The 23,146-nt window shown below is 43.5% G+C and overlaps 1 protein-coding gene and 1 non-coding gene across 2 annotated transcripts in view; both read right to left on the reverse strand.

Annotated features, from left to right (window-relative positions):
- Positions 1–48: 48 nt before the first annotated feature.
- Positions 49–23,146, reverse strand: part of pth1r (parathyroid hormone 1 receptor) — a 33,390-nt gene continuing 10,292 nt past the window's right edge. Inside the window, exons 2-13 of the mRNA XM_011616196.2 lie at positions 15,885–15,987; positions 11,386–11,496; positions 11,014–11,135; positions 8,709–8,803; positions 7,080–7,266; positions 5,472–5,625; positions 5,068–5,128; positions 4,050–4,116; positions 3,832–3,926; positions 3,339–3,480; positions 3,147–3,188; positions 49–3,073 (exon numbers count right to left, since the gene is read on the reverse strand). Coding sequence (XP_011614498.1) covers positions 2,711–3,073; positions 3,147–3,188; positions 3,339–3,480; positions 3,832–3,926; positions 4,050–4,116; positions 5,068–5,128; positions 5,472–5,625; positions 7,080–7,266; positions 8,709–8,803; positions 11,014–11,135; positions 11,386–11,496; positions 15,885–15,987 — 1,542 coding nt within the window. The 3' untranslated portion in view covers positions 49–2,710. The remainder of the gene's footprint in view (positions 3,074–3,146; positions 3,189–3,338; positions 3,481–3,831; positions 3,927–4,049; positions 4,117–5,067; positions 5,129–5,471; positions 5,626–7,079; positions 7,267–8,708; positions 8,804–11,013; positions 11,136–11,385; positions 11,497–15,884; positions 15,988–23,146) is intronic.
- On the reverse strand, positions 5,218–5,286 carry mir460 (microRNA mir-460). Its single transcript, NR_105333.1, has one exon. It is a non-coding gene; the product is annotated as a microRNA mir-460 (primary transcript).

Genomic DNA, 23,146 nt, shown 5'->3' on the forward strand with positions numbered 1-23,146 from the left:
AAAACAACACACCAATAATAATTCTTCACTTCAGAACCGGGGATTGTGATAGAATATCAAAGTGCCTTAAAATGATGCATTTATTCACCATTTACTGCAGAACAAATACCAGAACACATCTCAATTTAAAGTTAACAACAATATGTACAACAGGCCTGGATCCTCATACAGCGATGAGAAGGAGAGACATGTTTTGACAAACACAACGAGGACCAGTGTGGATCCTTTAGCACGAGATAAATAACGCTGGACGAGTTTACAGCTCCATGAGAGGTATTTGAAGACAGTAAAATACAACATTAGCTCTATTTTCATTGGCCTTCGTGTCCACATGGTCCCAAAACAATCATTGAAATGATACAATCAGAAAAAAAGATATGGTTTTGTAGCATATTAAAGTGCTCAGATATAATTTGGATTAATTGAAATGATTGAAAGGTTGCGCAGACTACACATAATAATACCCCTGAAATTGAAATGGAATTTTCAAGTGGTGGATTATTATAACTAGGGACTATAGCCCTAAAAAATCTGTTGCCCGTGGACATTGTGGATGTCAGAATTAATCTGATGCACTGTATTAATCTGCTGCATGTAGGCACTACAACTCCCAGCCAACCGACTGGCAGATGTTGTCATTTTGAACAGAGCAACAACAGTACGATAGATAAAAGAACCATCACATTACTACTGGCTACTACTCTAAAGTATGAAGAAAAGGTGTGAAATAGGATGAGCAAATGTGACTTTTTAAAAAATATATTTTTACACCAGACTGTATATTTAGAAATAAAAATGTCATCGTTTTGGATTTTTTTTGACAGTTTTCCTGAAACCACCAACCTACACACCCTCTACACACTGAATTTTACCGCAACTGTTTGGTCACTGATAATACAAATAAATGCTGCAAAACACATGTCTTTGGCATAAAAGTCATAACCCCCCCTCGCACGAAAACATGGATTAAAAGCTAGAAATAACAAGGAGGAGGGTTAACAACGTACCGTGGAATGGTTTGTGAAAGGCCCTTGGATGCCCCTTTAAATTGCTAAAAGTATATACAGAACCAAGTATCGCAAACATTTCATAAACATAAGGAAACAAATTTACATGGAAAGATTAGCTCGGTAACATATCCATACATATAAACACTACGACAGCTCGCAATTAGAATCTGTTTCTGATTTTTGTAAACATTGTGACATGTATATTCATCAAAAAGCAGCAAAATACTGGAACATCTGTAAACATTACATATTTTCTCATTTATTTCTATGTTTTCCCTTCATATCAACCACACTCCTGGAATTCAGGCTTGGGGCGGAAACTGTTTGCCTGTTTAACACTCTGGGAAAAGATGGAAAATTCTGCCTCCTGTTCCCTACCTGTGTGTTCCCAATGGGGTCTCAAAAATGTGTCATGATTTCTGAGTGTTTCCATGATCTATTTAACTGAAAGTGTGTCTGTGTGTGTGTGTGTGTGTCTGTGTGTACTTGTACTTGCTACATATTGAATACCAAAATCATTCTACTAGCAAAGTGAGGACATTTTTGTGAAGTGAGGATATTTTGTCCTATAGCTATTGCTTGTGGCTATGAAAGTCCTCTCAAAGCTGTAAGTAGAAGGATGTGTGTGTGTGTGTGTGTGTGTGTGTGTGAGTGAGTGAGAGAGAGATCTGAAAGATTTGACAGTAAAGATTAATAATGTTCCTCCAAATGATATGAACATATTTCATAAAGAACTTTTAACATAGCCTCACTGTATAGAACTATATATATAACTTTTGTGTAGAATTTCTGACTATGCTTTCATACCACCTTTAAAGAAGGGGTATTATAACATCAGAGGGCTTAAATTACCTGAGTACCTTTAACACTGAAGTGGATGAGCAAGTAAAAGAGGTGCTAAAAGCATGACCGGATGTCTCATGATAGCCACATTAATAATAATGCACTCAGCCTACTTGTGCTGCTGAAATTCTCCACATGCGCACTCACATTACAAATGCGGATTTACGGTTGGACTCGGGCAGAGCCAAGAGTCATGACCGGGGCACCTTGTGGGTTGCTGCTTCTATATTTACTGGGTGACCTCCAGATCTCTATTGGGACATTTTCCTTTGTGGCGATCCGGCTGGCGCAGAGCCGTAAATCCGACCCCCTACCCAAGATGGTCAGTGTTTATCATAACGAGGAGGAAGATTTTCTGCTCCGTCGGGAGGCCTGGTTACATTTCTGTTGAGGTGCGGGTCGGGCTACGGCGAAGGGGTCCCCGCAAACACAGTAAGTCTGACACAAAAGCATGAGTTGGCCTTAAGGCTGTACCTGGCGTCTACACCTACGACAGCGAGCATTGCTGAGCACAAGACACTTGCAAAATTAAAAAAAATAACAGATATAAACAGTTATGGCAGTGGAAAAGAGATACAAAATGACAGTCTGTTTCTATCTGTTTAAACATTCACTGTGGAAGATGGCTGGTGAAATGTATTCGCCACGACTGTGGGGGGGTTAACGTCCCCCCAAACAAAGGCCCAGGTTATGTAACTGATGCGCCCTCGTTGCCACGGGCGTCATCATTCAGTGTTCTGGGTCAATTCACAGGAGAAAAAACTGCCAGTGTTGATTCATGCAGCCATCCCCTTCAGACTATCCTGAGACTGTTTCATCCCCCCCCCTTTCCCCCCAGTTTTCTCTCCCTGTGCGTGTCACATGACGGTCTCCCTCTCCTCCTCCACCACGGATGAGGGTTTCTGGTCCTCGCAGGGTCGCGCGGGAGCCGGATGCTCCTCATCCGGGACGTGGAGCTCTTGTCCTGAGGACGGTACGGAGTTTTCCGAGACGGAACCGTTCTTCACGTACCCGGGGAGGTTGCGATGACCGTTCACGGGCACCGGTCCAAGTCTGGTGGTGAGATGGAGGGCCAGCGGCGCTCTGGCGGTGACGTTGGTGACGCTGGTGTGTGACACCATCGGTCCGTAGCTGTATGTGTTACTGCCGCTCCGAGCTTTCCGTTTGAAGTCCAGCGCCAGGGTCCTCCTGCTCCAGGACTTTTTGATCTCAGCCTGCACCTGCCAAGAAAAGTTTGCAGTTAATTTCTAGGAACTCGAGTATAGAAGCGAAAAGCAGAGATGAGGCTCTTACCTCGCCGTTACAAAAGCAGTATATGATTGCCACTAAGAATCCCTGAGGAGAAGAATAGAAAATGATTTGAATTTAGCTAATTCCTGTTGAGTTTTATAGATTGAACAACCACTTTTCTCTTCAGTCTTATTGTATTACTCATTTATTATCATTTATTCACAACGAGGTGCTAAATCAATGATTCCAGTTTACCTGAAAGGAGTTAAACAGCATCTCATAATGCATCTGGATCAGCCAAGGGATACCGGACACCTCTGTATATGGCATGGCATTAAATATGATGTAATGGACCCCAAAAAGCGGCATCAGCACCAATGTGGACTTCAATAGTTTCCTGTGTGGATGAAAGAAACACACAGACAAACCCTTTAAACAAGTTTGAGGCCCTTCTGGGATAAAAAATTACAAAATCTCATACTTACTCAAGCCTTTCAAGTATGAAGGTCTGCCAATTTTGCCTTCTGCCTTACATTTTCAAATCACTTCTGACTTGCATGTTTGTATTTTAGCTTAGCTTTGGTCTGATTTCTATTTTGTCCACTTATAATGCTGCCCGGGGATGCAAATGCAATCAAAGGAAACGGGTGTGTTGCGCGGCGGTGGCCACAGCTACACCGAATGATTAATAATTTTACGTGTGATGTCGGTTCAGAAAAAAACCCATTTGTATCATGTCCCTCTGTACCTGTACTGCTGTCTCGTATCGCATCTCCCAGCATTTGTTTCTCGTAGCTTTGTTGCCAGGACTCTGATGATGTTCAGAAATAACACGAAATTAACCTGCAGACAAAATGACACCTGTTAATTAAGTGTAATTACACATAATAAGGTGTCTTATACTGTGCAGGTGTACTGAAACACCACTCTCTTAACGAGCAGGGGCCATGATGAGCAGGTACTCACCACTACAGCAACCAGGATGGGCACTTGATAAATCCATTTCAAATTGCCCGCACTTAAGTCCCAACACCTGCGATGGGGGCAAACACATCAACAGCAACATGTGAGGATTGGAAAGACAATGATGAAGGTCAAACTTTAAAGCTTCATGATGCGCAACCTGTCAGCTCAAGAGTGTCCGACTCAAGCCAACAATTTTAACCTTTAATGTTTAATTCCTGGGTTGTTGCTTTAAAGGAAATTTAAAAAAAAAAAAAGGTTATTTCTGGATAATAGGACACGTAAACTAACACCTGGATTAATGTGTAGGTATCAGCAGGTATTTCAGTCCTGCTCCTGCTGTGTCCCCACCTGCAGCTGGAGCTTAACTGCTGTGCCACCAGCCATCTTTACGTTAGTTAACAGACGACTACGCCGCAAAAGTGTGAGTTCTAAAACTGGACCGAACCGGACGAGTTCGCCCCGAGAACAGCAGGTGCTCGTTTTGAAGTTTCACTTCCAGTAGTCAGTGGTGAGAGAATTTGTTCTTTAGAATTGTCCAGTGAAGATGTGTTTATGTTTGTAGCTACGTTTATGGACATATTTGATTTACTGACCCAGAAGAAAACCCTCCGCTCTGTGTTTATTTTCACAGCGGCGTTAACAAGGTCCCACTTAAGGTCAAGATTGTAATTTTCAGTAACCAAAACCACTTATTAAAGTAGTTGTTTCAAAGGAGTCGCATGAGTTCTAATCAGCATCAAAAATAACTGATGAGAATGAAGAGAGGCTTGGCTGGAGGATGTCCAGTTAGTTACAACCCCAAATATGACATTTAATAAATGTGGGTGGTTAGATCTCGGGATTGTTGTTCTTGGAAATGGTGAATTTTGCAAAAGACACCTTCAAAAAGAGGAGCTTCATCAAGTCCCTGTGACAGAAACGCAGGAAAACATCTTTTCCCCGCGTGCATTCTTTGCTCCAGACCTTAGCGTGTTGTTCCTGAGAGAGGATAATGTGTGTGTGATTGATGCACGCTTACTCTGTGTCTGCAAAAACGGCTCTCACGGTGGCCCAAACTGTCACGAACATCGCAGGAACCCCTGAAGGACAAAATAAACCGTCACAAACACGCTCGTAACCTCTTCCACGTGACTGAAGGCGCGTTATTCTACAGGTGGGATCTGGGCAGCACAGCATCCACATTGTATGCGCTGTGCTTCCAGAAATGATTTGCACAGTGTGTACAATGCAGGAACTGTAAAACCCGTAATCTTGATATATTTGCCTTTGGTTTTGACAAAGAACCAAGGCTCTGACCATTGTCCTCAATGACTCTGTTTTCGTCGAAATGAGATACTCTCCCTAATTGCCGAGGTACTATAGTAATCTGCTAATCAGTGGGCAATCACACGAATGAAGAGAGGCTGTAAATGAAGAACTCACCCCATCCAATCAGAGTAAACCCCCACAGATACTTTCTGTCTGAGAAGAAGGTCATAAAGATGAGGCTGTGCAGGTACAAGCCCTCAACCAGGATCCAGTAGTAATTTGTGGCCAGGAAGTACATGAACAAGGTCACCACCACTTTACAGCCAATCTAGGAAGCAAAAACAGCTTAGTGTAAACGACAATGCAATTATCTAATAGGCATGGAGGTAATGAGACCACACCATAAGAACAGAAGGTCTAGGAAGTTTCCTGTAGGGTTGTGTGATTATATGCGAGCATGGTCTTCTTGTGTAGATATATATATTGGAATACTTACTATGTAAGTGGTCTGTTAAATCAAATTGGATTTTTAAATTTTCTTTTTTCAATTATATGAGTTTAATAAAGGTGTGGAAAGTCCTGATTTGGATTTAATGGCAGCCCAGAGCAGCTACACATCAGGCAGGAACGCTGAGGGAAAAGAAGCGTCAAGGACGGCAGCCTCTCATTTCTGCACTTCATTATCTGTATTCGTGCAAGCGTGCCCATTTTTAATGATCTTCTCCTAAAAAAGCACCGTCTCTCCCATTTTACTCAGGTAGACTTGTGGTGGGTATTAATTTCATCCTCTCCAATGTGCTTTCTCCTACAATCTGCATTTGAATGCGTCATTATTGATAAGACAATAAATATTGAGAGTGTGTGGACGGAGGAAGCAGGGCAGAGGTTGTCTGAAACTCTGAGGAACCAAAGTCGCTCCAGGGATGATTATTTATGTATATGTTATTATTATATAGTTTATCCATTATATATAGTCAGGAGGTGACTCCGACAAGGGCTCCAGCTGCTGCTGCACCACCACCATGATTATCACATCAGCCGGCGCTCAACACTCCCTCTTTCTCGGCCCTGATTGACAGTTGCGTAACCATCATCATTATCTTTTCTTATCGTTTGATATTTCAAGAACAATTGAAGGACAACAGTGGGGGTTCGCTCACTGGGGAAGCATTTTAATTGTTTTTTTTACCTTTAATTGATGGAGCGGTGAGAACGGTGGATGTTTTTGTTTAAATTGTTTACTCAAAGGAAGTCTGGAAAGTTTTGACATTGATGCAGCATTAAGGAAAAAAGGACAAGAACAGATATGGATGCATGAAACAGAAAGAGCAGAGACCCCAGCACCGTTCTCTGGGGCGCCCCGCGGAGAGCTGGCGAGGAGCCTAAAGCTGACCTGACACCCCGAACGAACACTTCAAATCAGGAAAACTGCACCGGCAGCGATGCTCAGGCCAGAGCGACAAGCACAATGAAAAACTGCGCACGGAGGCGCGGCGACAAAATGAACGGCGTGTTCATCAAAGAAGACGCTGCAAATTAAATTCTAATTAAATGAATCGAGCCTTTCTTATCAGAGCTGCTGCGGTTGAAACATTTGTGAAAATGACTTGTCAATTTGGGAGTTGTTCATTCACACATTTAGAACTTTAATCAAGACAACTTTGAATATCAAACAAGTATATCCACCCCATCTTTTTTCCCCTTCTTCATGCACCATTATCTCACCATTTGTGTATTTTGACAGACGCTTAACGTTGCACAGTGGGAGTGTTCTGTACTCACAAACTGGGTTTTGTTGGCTGGCGGAGCTTCGGTGATGGACTTGAGCTCCTCAACCGTGACCCTCTCCATATTCTCCAAGGTGGATCCGGAGTACAGAACGACATCTTTGACAAAGATGCTTAGAGCTCGTAGCATGTAGGACACAAACAGATGCATGTGGATGTAGTTCCTGGTGCAGTGAAGCCGTCTGGGGGGGAAATCCGAAATCAGAAGGTACATCTGTTAGAAGCTTATTTTATTTGCTGTTGTTCACGTGTGTGTGCGAGATGCATCCAAACAATACATCCCTTAAATTAAAAAGAAGCAAATAAGACACAAACATGCAACTGCTGAGCAGTAAAAACTAATTGCAAGCACGTTTTATGAAAAGCAATTAAAAATCTGTCTTCCAAAGCATCCGGAGAAGCTGGATATATGAGGCTGACCGTTGGATCAATGACAAGTGAGATCAAAATACACCATTACAGCCTATAAGCAAGTCTATTAATTGCTGACTGCATCTTCAATTTTGCTTTTTATCCGAAAGGACCCAAACAATATAAAAGGCAGTGTTTGTAGTGTGTTTTACTGGGTTCTCAAATGAGCTTTCTGCTATCAATTGTCGGCAAATCTTTGATGTCGTCAATGAGCGGAATGTTTGACAAGCATTCCACTATTGAGAGCTATTGATTCAGCGCCAGCGGGCGAAAACCAATCTAGGCTGCATTTCCCTGGTGAAAACGACCAAAGCTCAGCCTCAGATCTGAAATATCACTATTTTCTTTGGCTCCCAGGAAAACATTTATGAGCTTTCCTGTCTTCGACCTGACATGTTGAGGGGCCTGTCGTGCTCTGGCACACAAAGTCAGAATGTCAGATGGACCCCAGGGATAATTCATTAAACTCATTTGGCCCACTGATTTTCTGGTGCCAGTGGGGAACTTTTCTGAAGGTTTCTGACTGCCCGACTGTGTGTGAATCACTGGCAAAAGCTTTGAAAAATGGTTTGAATTGACACGTGACTTCTAATCCATGATTAGAAGAGAAGAAAACAATCCCTCCCCGCACTCACAATTAACCTTTAATTTCATTTGTTGAGGTGATTTTATCAGCCAAGCCAAGAAAGGCACTTTTAACAGGATCGTTGAAACATTTTATCTCTCCGGAGCAGAATCAAAGTAAATGGTTTTTCTTGTTCCACTGCTGTGATCTTTGTGATATCTTTCATGTTGAGGTAAAAGGAAAGCAGTAAAAGAAGCTTCCACTTTGGCTTCATAACCTTTATATACCTGGCATCAACTTACCTAAATGTTGCTTTGAAAAAGCATCAATAAGCATGAAAATAACCTAATAGATTGAAATGTCAAACAAGCCTCGGGGCTCGTGGTTCTCAAAAGGTAGACACACATAACACATTAAAAGTCAAGTAAAAGGTCAAAGGTGAGGCTTGACGGATGTGGCGTGCAGCAAGCGGAGTGCCGTGTGCCTGCAGTACCCGGAGCCACTGCATGACTTTATTTAAAAGAAGACCTTTTTTGATCTTTTCTGTTTAGATCTGTTCCGCATTTGCTCTAAAGCCAATTTGCGACCCCACGTTTGAATTCATCTGGCTTGATTGCAAAGAGTTTCATCAGTCTCACATTAACGCACCGGAAATATCCCAGGATGAGGACAGCCACTATGAGCGAGCCCAGGGAGATGGAGTACCCCACTGTGTAGATGAGATACAGGCGATGAAAGACCTCCTGTTTGAAGATGACAAAAGGGTTAAAAACACAAAGGAACAAAAGGAGTTCAGCACGTCCTCTCAGTTCAGGAAAAGTAACACTTTGAACTATTTTGAATACAAAATGTCACAGCTTGTTTTAGACATTTGGGTGAAAGTGTGTCGCAACTAGCATACTATTAAAAACAACACAAGTTCTGACCAAAGGATTGTTTTCCCCCTAGCCTAGCAAGTCAAGACCCCTTCAGAGGTCCTTTGCTGTTCTACTCTGGCAGACGTAAGTGGCAGACTTATACATACACACATTACACACACAAACATTCTCGTTAATATTAACAGACACCAACTTTTGAACCACCACAATTATGAAGGTTCACTGGAAAGGCAGATTTTATTCATTTTGCTATTATGAACATCAGGTCCTGTTGATTTATGTTCACAAATATGTGTACATATGGGGGGGGGGGGTATGTATAGACCTGTGGTATTAGGCTTATATACTGTATGTACAAATGGATGTGTAAATATCTATTGTTGATCTGTACCTATGGCTTTTTTCTTTATTTTTTCTTCTATTCAGTTCTTTCTATCATTTTTTGTTCTTGAAATCATCATCTCTCTCTTTTTTCCCCCTTTTTAGGGCTCATTTTGTCATTGTTTGCCTGCTGTGATTGTTTATTAGTTTGTGGGCTTCCCAGCAGTCAGGTCTAACATTTCATAAAATATTCATAAAATAGATATTCATAAAATAGATTCTTAAAGTTTGATACAGGAGGAGCTCAACGAAGTCATCGTGAACAAGCGAAACTGACAGAAGAAGGCGTTCAGATGAGAATGCTGCCTGCCCCCCTGCTGGACAGGAGGGGGGTGAGGGGATACATAAAAAAATAGATATAAAAATAAAAATCCAATGGAAGAAAGGGAGTTCAGCAAGTCCTTTCTCACACTCCAGGAAAAGTAACACTTGGACCTTTGTTGGCTCCAAAAGTCCTGACTTATTTTTGACTTTGGTGTGTGCTCTTGTCATAATTGGCACACTATAAAAAAAAAAAACTTCAGACAGAGGGATTTTTTTTTCTATAGCCTGAGAAGTCCACATGTCAGACAAGTGTGTCAAGCACGCAAGAATTTCACAAAACTGGATGAAAACGCAACTCGACACAGGAGCCGGTGCTGAGACGGGTCAGGTGGGGCGACCGGATCTTCGAGCAACGAGCAGAGGACGCGGCCAGTCCAGCCGCCAACCAAACCATCTGTGCTGAAATGGCCCACAGCCACATGTGATGTAACCAGATACCACACTTCCTGTGGTGGAGGTCAGGGGTACGAGGCAGTTGTGATGTGTGGGGTCTAAAATCTTGCATATGTATTTGTCATTAGCTACAACGGCTCCCTGGAGGGCCCGTCGACATAAACATCTGGGATCGGGGAGAGGCTGAGGACGCCACGGTGAGGCTGAACCCACATCCTCTTGTTCCAAGCGCCAGACATGTATACTTTTATTATTCTATAGCAAAATAGAGCTCATGGCAACATATGTTATGGTGTAAAACTTTGGAATTCTTTTCAACCTTTGAGTTATTTTTGCTGAAGAATTGATTTTGTCGGCAAAAATGATTTTTCACATCACTCAGCGTGAATTCATTCCCACAGCTCATCATAAATGTGCTGTGTTGGACCGACAATGAGGTTTCTTTATGTTGATTTCTAATATCACCTACAAAGCAAAATAAGAGTCTTTACTGGTCAAATAAGGGAAAAGATATTCATACTTCGTCATGCTTTTTAAAAGAATTATGGTGACTTTTCCAGCTATTCAAAACTGTAAAACTACTGGGTACCATTTTTCCAGAATGGGATGGATTTATCTGCAATGCTGTCATTATAATATTTCAGTTTTGTATTTTAATGGGCAGTAATTGCAACCACGCTACCCTCTTGTCATTATCTCCCGCTGGGATCGTTTCCCCTCTTTATTAAATATGGTGAATCTTTACAAGCGTTCTTCCTGTTTCGCTCTCTGAGTAGCAATTACCAGCTGATGGAGTTCAATCCTGTGTGGGATGGCAGGAAAAGCTGCCACGCGAAATCACTGAAACGCTGATGGCGTCAGCCACTGACGGACACTTCCGTCATTCCAGCTACAAAGGCGCATTTATGTATGAGGAGGGGGAACGTGGAGGAAGGCGCTGTCGCTGTGTAGCTGCGTGTAGGAGGGAGGGACCTCACCTTTTCATGGCTGTGGTTGTAATGGTAGAGGAATTGTGCACATTCGTTATAATTGGCCCAGGTCCTATTAGCTGAGGCCTGTTCCCACGTTCCGTTGAAGTCACAGCGACGGTATGCAAGTCCTGCGCCCCGCAGAAAGGCAAAATTTTAATAACAAGTTGACAATCATTTCCACTAAGTACACAGGCAGAGCCTATTCCTCTGCTCGACGTGTAAAGCTCTGAATAACAAAGTGCTGGGACGTCGCGACACGATGAGTTGAAACCAGACAGCACGCAGCAGCGCGCGAATTAGCACACACCTCAGTTGGCTCACGAGTTAAAAGGAGCTCCGGGCTCCGAACTGCTGACTTTATGCCGGGGCCAGCCTCACCTTTATGGTCGAAGTCGTAGATATACTCCGGACAGGCGGTGGATACGAGCTTCCCTGGAGGCCCTTCAGGCCAACACACAATACCATCCCATTCCGGGGAGCAGAAACCATCTGTGAAGGGAAAAACATCAGGGCTGACTTTTAAAACTGGAGCCAGAGAGTGCTGTTCTCTGTAGGTCACGGCGTCACTTGGCTGCAGGCACTTACAAGAGCAGTACTGCTGCATCTTTGCAAGGATTAACGTGTCCTTTAAAAACTAGGCCGCATGCATAAAGTTTACCAAAGATGCAAATGAGCCAGACCAAGGGTCTCGCTGTGCCTTAAAAATGAGCATTAATTGGCTTTTTTAGAAAACGTACTAATTAATTTCTTGCTGAGGTGGAGCAAGTGCACACACTTCCCATCAATTTGAGGTTAATTAAGCCTGGAATGAGTGTTTTGAAAAGCATCCATTAAATCGAGTCTTGCTGGGGAGCTGCAGCAGATTTCCGTGAAGGCTAAATTGTGGTCATCATACCGTTTTTATGGAATTGGAGCAAAACACTGGGTGTATTGTAATATCTGGAGGAGGCTGTTACAGTAAAATGACTCCCGTAATAAAATGGCAACCTGCAATTCCAAGTTAAAATGCTGCGGCTGCATCATATCCATCTTTCTATAACGGATCCATGGAAGCAGAAAGAGAAGCCAGGCTGCCGCCGCGGGTCCAGATTTCATGACAAAGTAAAGTGCAACAAGGTTCAATCAAAGAACCGATCCCAGTCGTTATTGCCTCCAATGAGTTTGGAGGATCTCAAGTACTGACAAAGAAAGAGTGACTAATAGAAAACTTGACCCCATGGTGCAAAGACCCGAGGCTCAGCAGCACCATACGTACGATACACCACTAAATATGAATTTTGTTTCAAAAATTCAACCACCTGAATCTCCAGCACGTGTAAAATAATGAGTCCGTGCTTTTTGAGAATAGCTGCAACGTAATTAGAAATAGACAGATGTCCTGGGAGTCATTCCCAAAATGTCGCTAAATTGTTGTCATTATGTTTTCTGTTGAACTGCTGATGAACCACTGAGATCAAAGCACGGAATAATAACATTATAGAGCATTTTCCATTACTCATGAGCTAATCGTTTCCCTTTCTTAATCAAAAACTGTTTTGCGAATCCATTTTGTATAATCATTTTAGCATCAACCCTTTTTAGCGTCCTTCTGAACATCTTCATTTGTTGTTGGCTGAGACCTTTAATAGTTGTTAGTTTGAAAAGGAAAATATTATTTAATTGCCAGTTGTGGTGACTTGAGCCTTCTGAAAGTGGTGTTCCCGTCCCTTTACCCACATATTCCTGGCACAAGCTTCTCTTATGGTTTGGCATTTTTCTTTTATTATTAAAAAACATCTGAACGACTGTGACCGCTAATAAATAGCTTGGGATAAAGCTATTACCACCCCACTTTTGCAGCAGCAGATCCTTTATTCCCTTGTTCCTGTAATCAAAGTTGCAGAGAGGAATTTAGAGGCCGTGACGCCATGCTTTTTTATTTCCCTGACACTTGGAGCAGAAAATTAAAGAGCAGACTGAGTGGAGCTGATGGATTTCTACAGATCTCTGGTGGGAGAAACACAGTGTTTAGCTCTGGGCATCGCGCTGACCACACATCCTGGGAGTAAAATTGCTGTAGATTTTATTGTCATAGGACCACCTACTGTCTCCGGCAAAGCTCGCACAGACCTATAATTTCCCCCCATACTGAAAATAGCGTATCCCACCAACTCATCAGATTCTAAATTACGAACGTCAAAACACATCCAGTTTTGTCATGATACTCGCAGCCTTTTATAACACTCGCTGATGTTTTTGTACGCCCTGACCGCAGGTTCGAGGGCTGCAGCTATTTTCACACTGCAGCGTCTGAGACATTAAACCCACATCCCTCCGCTGGACTCCCCAGGCATGCCTCGGTGTCTCCCTCTAAGAAAACCTCGTCTGTCCCGTCAAGATTCCTCCATATACAAGGACCGACAACCCAAACTGAGTCCAACAAAATGAGTACTTGTCGTTTCTCGGATGACTGCACAGGATGAGATAGCGTAGCTCTATAAACTGGGGTCACGGCACAATCTATACGACAGGAGCGTCTGGGCAGAAAACCCTGGACCGCGTGCTGGGGTCCAGGTCCTTCTGAGGACCAGACTTACACGGGTCATCAGAAATCACATCTCAAAAACTTGGCCAGCACTTAAAAGGGTCATAACCAGGATAGCAAGCAAACAGCCAGACGATGAGTTCAAATCCAGTCCACGTTCAGCCAAAGCATGAGCGTTTTATTCATTAAAAAAAAGAGGAAAACCAAATCATGCTTGTTGAACTAACACATGCGTTTAATCAAGCATTAGATAAACCCCCTCCCCCCTCATTATTAAGGTAACATGTTGGTCTTTATTCCTTCAAACACGTGTGCAACCTTCCGAAAGAGGTTAGAAAAAGCCACCACATGCAGGATGAGTCACAGGAAGTGCACGTGCACGTGTGTGAGGCCGCGTCATCAGGTATGTGGGTCAGCTCTGATGTACCCCCAAAACATCACCTCCAGCATTTCACTGAATCCTAGTTGGACTTGATGGGCTTGGTGGAGCCCAGACGGAGAACGGGGAGCAGAGAACGTGCACGCCAGCGCATTTCCCTGGCTGTCAGAGGTGTGTGAATGACTACAAAGTGTTACGAAATTAAGAAATCAGACACTGACAGCACCGGTAGCTAAGTGGAGTAAAGAGATCGTAACCGCACCAGTGCAGAAGCAGAATTCTGAGTGTGCTCCGAGGTGGCTGGTGAAGTGTGACAACGTGTTCGCCGGTCACCGCGACTTGTCAGGCTGGATTAAGGATGACGGTGGTCAGATGAGCAGCACGGAGCAGCATCTGGCGCTTGGATGGCTGCGCTAACGTCCCCGGCGTCACGTTTAGTAGGTTTTGACACGAAGCAGCGTCCTTTGGAAAACCGTAGACATCTCGCACGAGCTCCCGTTTGGCTCCTGCAGCAGCGACGGATTTTCCAAACGCTGTTTAATGTTTCTGGGCTTTTCTCAAAACCATGTCGGGAAACGCGACGCGAGGGCACCGAAACTAGCAAGAGCCATCAACAAGAGGTTCTTTTTTTTCCTTTCAATCATGAGTTTCATTTAGAAGAGGGGGACGTCGACGTGACCACAATGCACTGGGGTCAAAGACAGAAAAATGCTGCTGGTTTGGTGGAAGATTCCAAAATTCTCCTCTGAACAATCAACTGGTTAGAGGACAGAAACCACAATGGGGTACCAGGGTCTACTGGAAAACGGATCCAAATGAAAATAAATAGATTCGCCCAAGGATCAGATTTTCCTTCAGCTTAGCCTCTGAAAAATCAGACCCGGACGTTACACGAGCATTTTATTCGTAGATCTGCGTGAAGATGCTGTCACCTTCACCGCTGAAGATAGACGTCGCCTCATTGTCGCGACCAGTAAAGTCACCGTTGAATCTCCGCCGCTATGTCAGGAGCCGCAACTCCTGATTGTGTTTCCAGTAGCAGCGTCACGGCGCAATTTGGGAGGGATACGGAAGTGGGTCAGGGCTCAGGTCCACAGAGGATACGCAGCAGGTCTATTTTTGAAGCCACGAAAATGTGCGCCCAGACAGGTACTTCCTGTGTCTTCCTGCTCCTCAATAAAACATCAAAACTTACATCTCTAAATCATTTAGCAAACAAATGATCTACAAGCGCTCCAGCGGATGATGAAGCGGCAATCCTAACGCAGAGGCTCCGAGGCAGAATCCGTCCACGCGTTTCCTGCCAGCAAAGTCAGTTTTTCATCTTTTATTGATGAAACCGCTACAGTTTTGAAGGCTCGAGATTAGATATTCGTCCATTGGCCAGATGATGAGAGGCGTCCAAATAAATAGAGCCATCTTTGCGCAATCCCACCTCCAACATACAATTTCAACTTGTGAAAAAGTCAAACAATTTGAATCAAAGGAGATGGCGAAGCTGTGTCCCACAGCCACAGCACTTGCTCCTATAATCAAACATTTTATCAAGAGAGAGAGGGTTTGTTTTTTATGTTTGGCGCACCCTCCCTCCGTCATTGCCCCGCTTGATTGACTTCATCCTCCAACACCGAGGCCTTAGCACGCTGCTTCTGCTACAGCTTGTCAGAGCTTCTGGCCTCCCGCACGTGACCCTGTGGGAGCTGCGACAACGTCGAAAAAACCCTGACTTCCCAGGTCCTTTAGGAATGGATCCCCTTTTTAAGTGTTTACCTGACCTCTGCCATCAATTTCATCGGGTCATTTTCCAAAGCTGCCAATTTACTGACACTCAACCTGAGAGCAAAGCTTATTAGCAAATGTTAGTTATGACAACGCGCTGATATTTGCATTTTGTGACCTGCTGAACTGTTGGGAATTGAATGCGTGGCATCGAGGGGACTGTATCCAATCAGCAGGGCACCACTCCTCACTCACCAGGAACCTTATGCTTTGCCTTGATGTTGCCTTCGCAGGTTCGCTTGGCTCGGAACAACAGGCCGATCTGTTCCTCCTTCGTCAGCACATCATCGGCACAAACCTGCAAAATAAAAGAAAATGACGGGATCTTTTGGAGGGAAGGAACGTGGCATCATATACATGGGAGGGAAAGGTTACTGTCACCATTAAAGGTTGTATTCTGCGCCGACTAATTCTGAAATCTTGTTCCTGCAGATCACCAGTCCTTCACAGGAGGCGCACAGCTTTCACACACACACACACACACACACACACACACACACCTAGAGGCCAACAATGCTGACTTCAGCAATCGACTTTAGGAGGAAAAGGCCCAAATGATTTCTGAGCTCAGCCGGTTCCCTCATTGGTCCGAAGGGTTCTGCTGTGGTGGAGGTATATTTATTCCAGCTTTGACAGCCATACAATTAAAAGGGTTGTTAAAAAAACAAAGTTTGTGTTCTCAGCCTGGAGCTGGGAGTTAGGCTGCCCTGCAGGGGCCCTGATGGCTCTGCTGCTTTCAAAGCTGCGGCTTAACCGTTGGCTCCTCATTCTTGAAGTGGCACTGGCAAGTGGCCGTTAAAGGATCGTTGGATTAATGGTACATCTGCAGGTCTTAACAGGGACAGAAAGCTTATCCATCCATCCATCCATCCATCCATCCATCCATCCATCCATCCATCCATCCATCCATCCATCCATCCATCCATCCATCCATCCATCCATCCATCCATCCATCCATCCATCCATCCATCCATTTGTGGTGCATTACTGGTGTACTGCTGGTTTTAAAAAGCAGGTGGGCCAAATTTGCACCCCAGCGAGGGAGCTAATTTCCAGTGACACTTTCAGGTGCACACACGGCCTGAAAGCAGCACCGCGCAGCACTGTGTGTAACACGGTGACACAACTGATTAGATGTCCTGCAGCACCACAGGTCTTGTGTAAACGGAGACACGTGTACATGTTTTCAGAAACACATGTTTATCCTTCAGTGACGGGAAAATAAGGGAAGGCTGTCATAACAGGGCTGCCAATCAAGGCGCGGCATGCTCGACGGACTGATTCCTGCAATCACCTTTGCTTTCAGTCACCGGCTGTACCGACAAAGCTACCGAGGAAGGCTGGCAAGTTAACCAGCATTGAGATGGACTGCCTCATTTGGCTCTCCTTCAATGGGTAGAGCTCAGGTATAATACATGAGACAGCAGCCTCAGGTCCCAGCTGTTATACAGTATATAACAAGTAACCAGACATGACGAAATTATTCATTTGTTTCTAAAAATACATCTTCTACCTTCCAATATTTTCATCTTTCAACATTGTGTTTGAGTGGTTTGGCACCTCAGATGTGGTTTTCCACTAAAGGAGACTTTCCATTTCAGTAAGTCACATTGACCGGCTCGCTGTTGCCCTATTAGCAATGACCGCATTGGCTTTTAAGAAAAGTGGGAAGTGGAAGCACAGAAGTTTCAGCTAGGTGTGAGAAGCCGAACACCAATCATTCAGACCTCTTACCCCAACACAGAGCAGCAAAATGCATCATGTTCTCACTCGGTGACGCAAGCACTAGCATCTATGACGTGACCGGCCCTGAGGGACAGCAAATCATGTCCCACTCTTGGGTGTTTTTTGTTTTTTGTTCAGTGTCTCAGTGCAAACAACACAAATTAAAGCCAGACGTTTGCTCAGAGCAGATGAATTTGTCAGCTTCAGTCAAAAATTACATGGCTGGCTGTCAATTTCTGCTGCGTCTTTGACCAGAAAGTACACTGGGAGGTTTAAATGTTGTGGGAAATGTCACTGTCAAAGGGCAGATCTGGAAAAAGGGCGAAAGAAAAAAAAAAGGAAAGAAGCCGGAGCGAGTCACAGCCTGAAATGCACAGAAACAACTTTTTTTTTTTTTTGTATTTTCCAACTGTAACACGACCTGTTACTTGAGGTTAATGTTTCAAGCAGAGTATCATTCTTACCAGGAAATGTGGTTTTTACTCCAAACCTTTACCTACAACTGCTATGTGGAAATTAAATGTAGCGTTAGCAACAAGAGGAACAGCAGCGTGAGAATCTGAGAGGGACATTAAACTGACAGAAGGGGTGATTGCACAATGGCTTCACTTTTGTTGAAGCTGTATTCTCTTCATTAGGGGCCGTTATTACAGTAATAATGGTGGGTTGGGGATTGTTTTGACTATTGTTATTTCTGTTCTACTAAAGTCAAGACTGGACTTGACATCTGCACAGTCAGAGTTTCGGCATTTAAAAATTGGAATAAACCATTAGAGACTTTATAAATTGGTATCCTGACTAATTTAGACATGCATTTAGACATACATTTTGTCTCTGAGTCAAACTGCAGTCACACAGGCTTAAAATGAATCTGTAAATACCGAGCGGTCCTGGGTTTTCACTTGTTTTTCTTTGCTTTTTAGCTGCAAATGTAACCACAATACCTCAGTCCATCAATATTTTCATTACTTTGAGTCCTGAAATAAGGATGTGCAGTCTGAGAGCTGAATAAGGGTACAGAGAGAAGACGTTTATGCCTTTGCACTGCAAACAACCACAGATGGAACAACATTTGACCACAGGCCAACAAGGAGAGATACAGTATTACTGTAGCTGTTTACTGGACTAATGAGAGCAGTATAGAATATTCCACTCTGGCCTTTTTTTATCTCAAGCTCTGGCTGGAGGAGGAACTCAAAAAAAAAAAGAAACTTTAAATCTTTTTAAATAATTTATTATCTTTGGAACGGTGTACGTATACTGGGGATTTTTGATTCACCGTTCGCATCGTTGACCATTTTGAGAGGAGAATCCTGGGTAATAAGCGTGGCCCCGTGATTATTTCTGAGACGTATTCCTCCTCCACTGGCCAGATTCCAAACCTCCAAAGTCAACACAAGTCTCATAGGAAGAAACACTGACATTTATTATTTTTAACTGAGCTTCGCTCACAACACAGTCATCTTTTTGTCGAGCCGTTTCTGAGCGCGATGCCAACAAAATGTAATGAAAATTAGAAAGCTACGCGCCGTGCAAACACGCAGGGTTCTATCAGCTGAATGGACGCAGATAAACTGCACTTTTTCGATCTGTCCTTGCAAACTGCAGCTCCCTGAAAGGATAAGAGCAATATTGAGGCGGCTGTTTTTAGACCGGAGTGTCGAGAAAGCGCTGCACCGCGATCAAATACTGGCTCAAACTGTCCACTTTTAGCCTCTGGGTTGAAATACAATTTTAGTCACTTTTCTTTGCTCAGTTATATTTGGTTTGAAAATATTTGCTGTGTCTGGGACCCAGTTGGTCACGCCAGCAACCCACCAGCTTTAGCTTGTTTAATTTCTCTTTATTAAATATAGATTCTGATGACAAAAATGAAACGCTCTGTCCAGAATGAGTAGCTGTGGTATCTGGCCTGTGGAAGGTCTTGTGCTTTATCATTCTCTGTTTTTGTTTGTTCCTTGTTGTGGTAGACCGAAGTCATTTCCAGGAAACCTGTGCAGCGGATCTGAGGGTCAGACATGGGAACTTGAGCATTAAGCCATGATTAGAAACAAAAACACACGATACTACTAAGTTTAAACAAACCACAAAAACAGGCCGATTAGAGTTGTTTGCTATTTGTCTGTAGTGTGTCGCAGCAGTTTGGTCTGACATATTTTTAAAAAATTCTAGTTAATCGAATCTGCACTAAACAGATGCTTAATATATGCATTCAATAACATAATTCATGCACCAACACAGCCCCAGTAAGCGTAATCAGTTCTGTTCAAGATCTTTACAGTTAAGTAGAGGAATCATAAAAAAAAGATTAGCGTGGACGACAACCACGGGTCCTCTCCCTATCTGATAGATTTCAACTTTATTCCACCAAATCAAAGCTGTTGCACGTATGAAGAATGTATCGGTGCATCCAAATGATGGTAACACATGCATGATAATATCATTTAATCCCACAGACACAGACGTGCAACGAGAGGCGGCCATGGTGAACGTGCAGCTGAAACTGCAGGGAATAGGCAACGAGCAGACGCCGCGCTGGCTGGGATGCAAAACAACAGTTGGGGTTTGAGACGGCCTCTCCAACACAAACAAACCACGGGCGAGAACGCAAATCAGAACCGGCAGCAGGGAAATCTGTGAAATCCGAGCGGTAAGAATAGAACGCTGATCAACACTGATCCGACTCTGCGTCAGATTTCTACATTTTACACGGTGGCGCATTGACAAAAATGGCCCTGATCTAAAGACGTAAGGTATAGGTGGTCGCTTCAGTGGACGCCATTACGACCGCCCAGATGACCCGGTTCACCCGGGAGGTGTGAGGCTGGTTGGCTGGCTCGATTGCACCTGCATCGCTCGGCATCCTCATTCAGTGTCTATGTCAAGAGATGATTCTTGGATCTGCTCCAGCTAAATCTGCTCCAGCCGACAGTGGCTCATCGGATAAAGACGAGCCTCGAGCGTCAGGCGCTATTAAACGAGAAATTGAAAGAGTCTTTGTCTTCGGTGAAAATGATTTCCTTTTAAATTGCATCCTTTTTATCATCACTCTATTATAACAGCTCCCTGCCTGGATTGTTCGAACTCCAGCTGGGGCAGAAACAGTCTCCTCACATTTGTATATGGAAAACAGAATTTACTCTCTGCTGAGCGGCGATCTGGAGGATTCCTTTCATCTCCTCTTTTCTTGTTGAAAATCATACGGGCTCCGTCTGAGGGGTATTTTCACACATAATCCTCTTATCGCTGGTTTCAAATGTCGCGTCTTTAACTGTTGTGACCCTCTCCCCCCCAGGCGCTCCTGTTTTGCTCATTGTTTCGCCGCTTTGCTGCAGTATTTTTAAGTGTTACAAACAAGATTCAAGCAAGATTGGAAGGGTTGGTGCAACGCACACATTCTCCAATTTCTATTTTTGTGGGGACTTTGATAGATATAAAACCGCTCCCTACCAACATTCTATCCATCCCCAATAACCCCGTAACCCAAACCTAATTCTAACCTCAACCTTAAAACTTTGTCCAAACCCTCAAACAGTCCTTTGAAGTTGTGGGGACCAGCCGAAATGCCCTTTCTCGCCAAAAAGGTCCTCGCTTTGCTAGTAGAATGAGTATTTTGGTACTTAATGTGTAGTAAATACAAGGACAAACAAGGAAATGAAGAAGAGGCAAAACATCTTTCAAGTCCAGTTGCTCGCTGTGATCAAGGACAAACACACACACACACACACACACACACACACACACACACACTGACCAGTTTTCTGATGCTTCCATTTTTAAACGCAGCCTTGATCCACAGTGAGCTCCTCTATCGCTCCAGCGACGACCCTCCAGTGCAGATGACAGTTTTAGGTAAATGTTCGTATAAAGTGAGGTTTTCCTCCCCGACTCAAGCTTCATCAGATGGATGATAAATAATACACCCATAATATTTACCCTGGTCTCCGTAAAGCGCCCCTATTATAGGAGTACAGGCGAATGTTTGTTTTATGTACTTGTTTTTGGTCATTTGCCATTCTTTACACCGTAGGCTAACATTCACTTCCTTGTTGTTGGCATATGTTCAAAATTTGATCCCAGGGGTTTTTGGACATTCCTGTTATTTTCTTTCCCTCTCTACAAAATAGGCTGGGAGTGGACGGGGGTCTCCAAAATTATAACTCTGCCGAATCTTGTTTTTAATGGCTCGTCCACTATCTGGAAAAATAACAGGAATCTGTTACTTTTGACATATTGCGCCGCATGAATGTTTTAGCGGATGAGGTTGCTGGATATTATAAACTCTGTGAGTCAGTGCCACTCCTCTTCAACTGTGCTATTTGCATTTGAGGATAGAAACCACAAACCACAAGACTGGTTGTTCTTTGGAAACGCTTGCCGACCACATTCTGACTTAAAGCAGCATTTAGCTCCTAATTATACCCTGCTGGAGCTGTGAGGATAAAGAACAGCACTTTTGTCCTTGATGGAAACATTGTGTATGCGCGTGCATGTGTGTGTGTGTGTGTGTGTGTGTGTGGAGTGGAGTGGCAAAATGCATCATGCTCAGAGGATCACCGTGACTGTGTTGGTCTCACAAATGAAAAAGAACTGTCATTTTTGTTACGTAAGTGATTTTAATACACATAATTCTTTCAAAATAATAATAAAAATAAATAGTGCTGCAATTTCATTCCCACCAAAGGCTTAAAACCCACTAATGGTTACGCAACTGTTAAATACATCAGACGTTTAACAATATCTTAATGTATATGACTGAGGTGTCATATCTAATATCCGCCGGGGTAGCACAAAGGGTCAGGTCCATAAATATAGAAAGTACTTTAGGTCTGGATTATGGGCATTTTACTTTGGTTATATTTAGATCTTAAAGGAGATTTATAATACATGAAAGCCTTTTTTTCCCCCCACAGATTGGGCGGTTAGACGACACACTGATGGCATATGATACACTTACAGCTGCAGCGTGACATCATCCTCCTTAATCCCCCGGATCAAAATAGATGAGGATTATTGCAAGTATGCAGACATTATGAACAGGGAATTGGACCTCTGTCCATCTAATGAATAATTTACGTTTCCCAATTCCAGCTGTCTGATTCTGAAGTGGGTGAATCTAATGAAAGTGCACGTCAGCTTGCTGCTTTGACCCATCGTAATTATGAACGAGGCAGGTAAGGCCAGCAAAAGTAGAGCGTTGGACGATTTCATTTACAGCTAATGGACTCATTTATATTTCAATAACATTTTCACCTAAATAAAACACGCTAAGGGGGCAGAAAACGGGGCTGAAAGCTCTCTCTGGGTAATTTTTTTCATATACAAAAGGTTTGATAAATATATAATGAGAGGGAGAAACAGGCGGGTCATTTCGTCCCACCCCAGGGTTCAGGTAGAAGTCAATGACATTCAGTTCTGTCTGTGATGTCATGGCAACGGCTATATCGCTCTTTAATCAAGCCTCAATCTGCTTGACTGGACAACCTCCTCCTGTATTGGAGGTCAACATTATAATTATTTGCCTGCAGGGCTTTTTATATTCATTCTCCTCTGTGACTGTTGACTTGTCAAGAGTCCCACAAGATGCCACAGAAGCACGTGAATGCACGTGAACGCAGGTGGAGGCCAGGTACCGCCAGGCCTCTGCTGATAATTATCCAGCAGTTCTGAATTGGAAATTTAAATTTAACTTGAATAAAACTTGTTAACTGCAGAGTTGATTAAGTGAACTC

This window comes from Takifugu rubripes, chromosome 22, assembly GCF_901000725.2.
Source record: "Takifugu rubripes chromosome 22, fTakRub1.2, whole genome shotgun sequence".
NCBI classification, from domain to species: domain Eukaryota; kingdom Metazoa; phylum Chordata; class Actinopteri; order Tetraodontiformes; family Tetraodontidae; genus Takifugu; species Takifugu rubripes.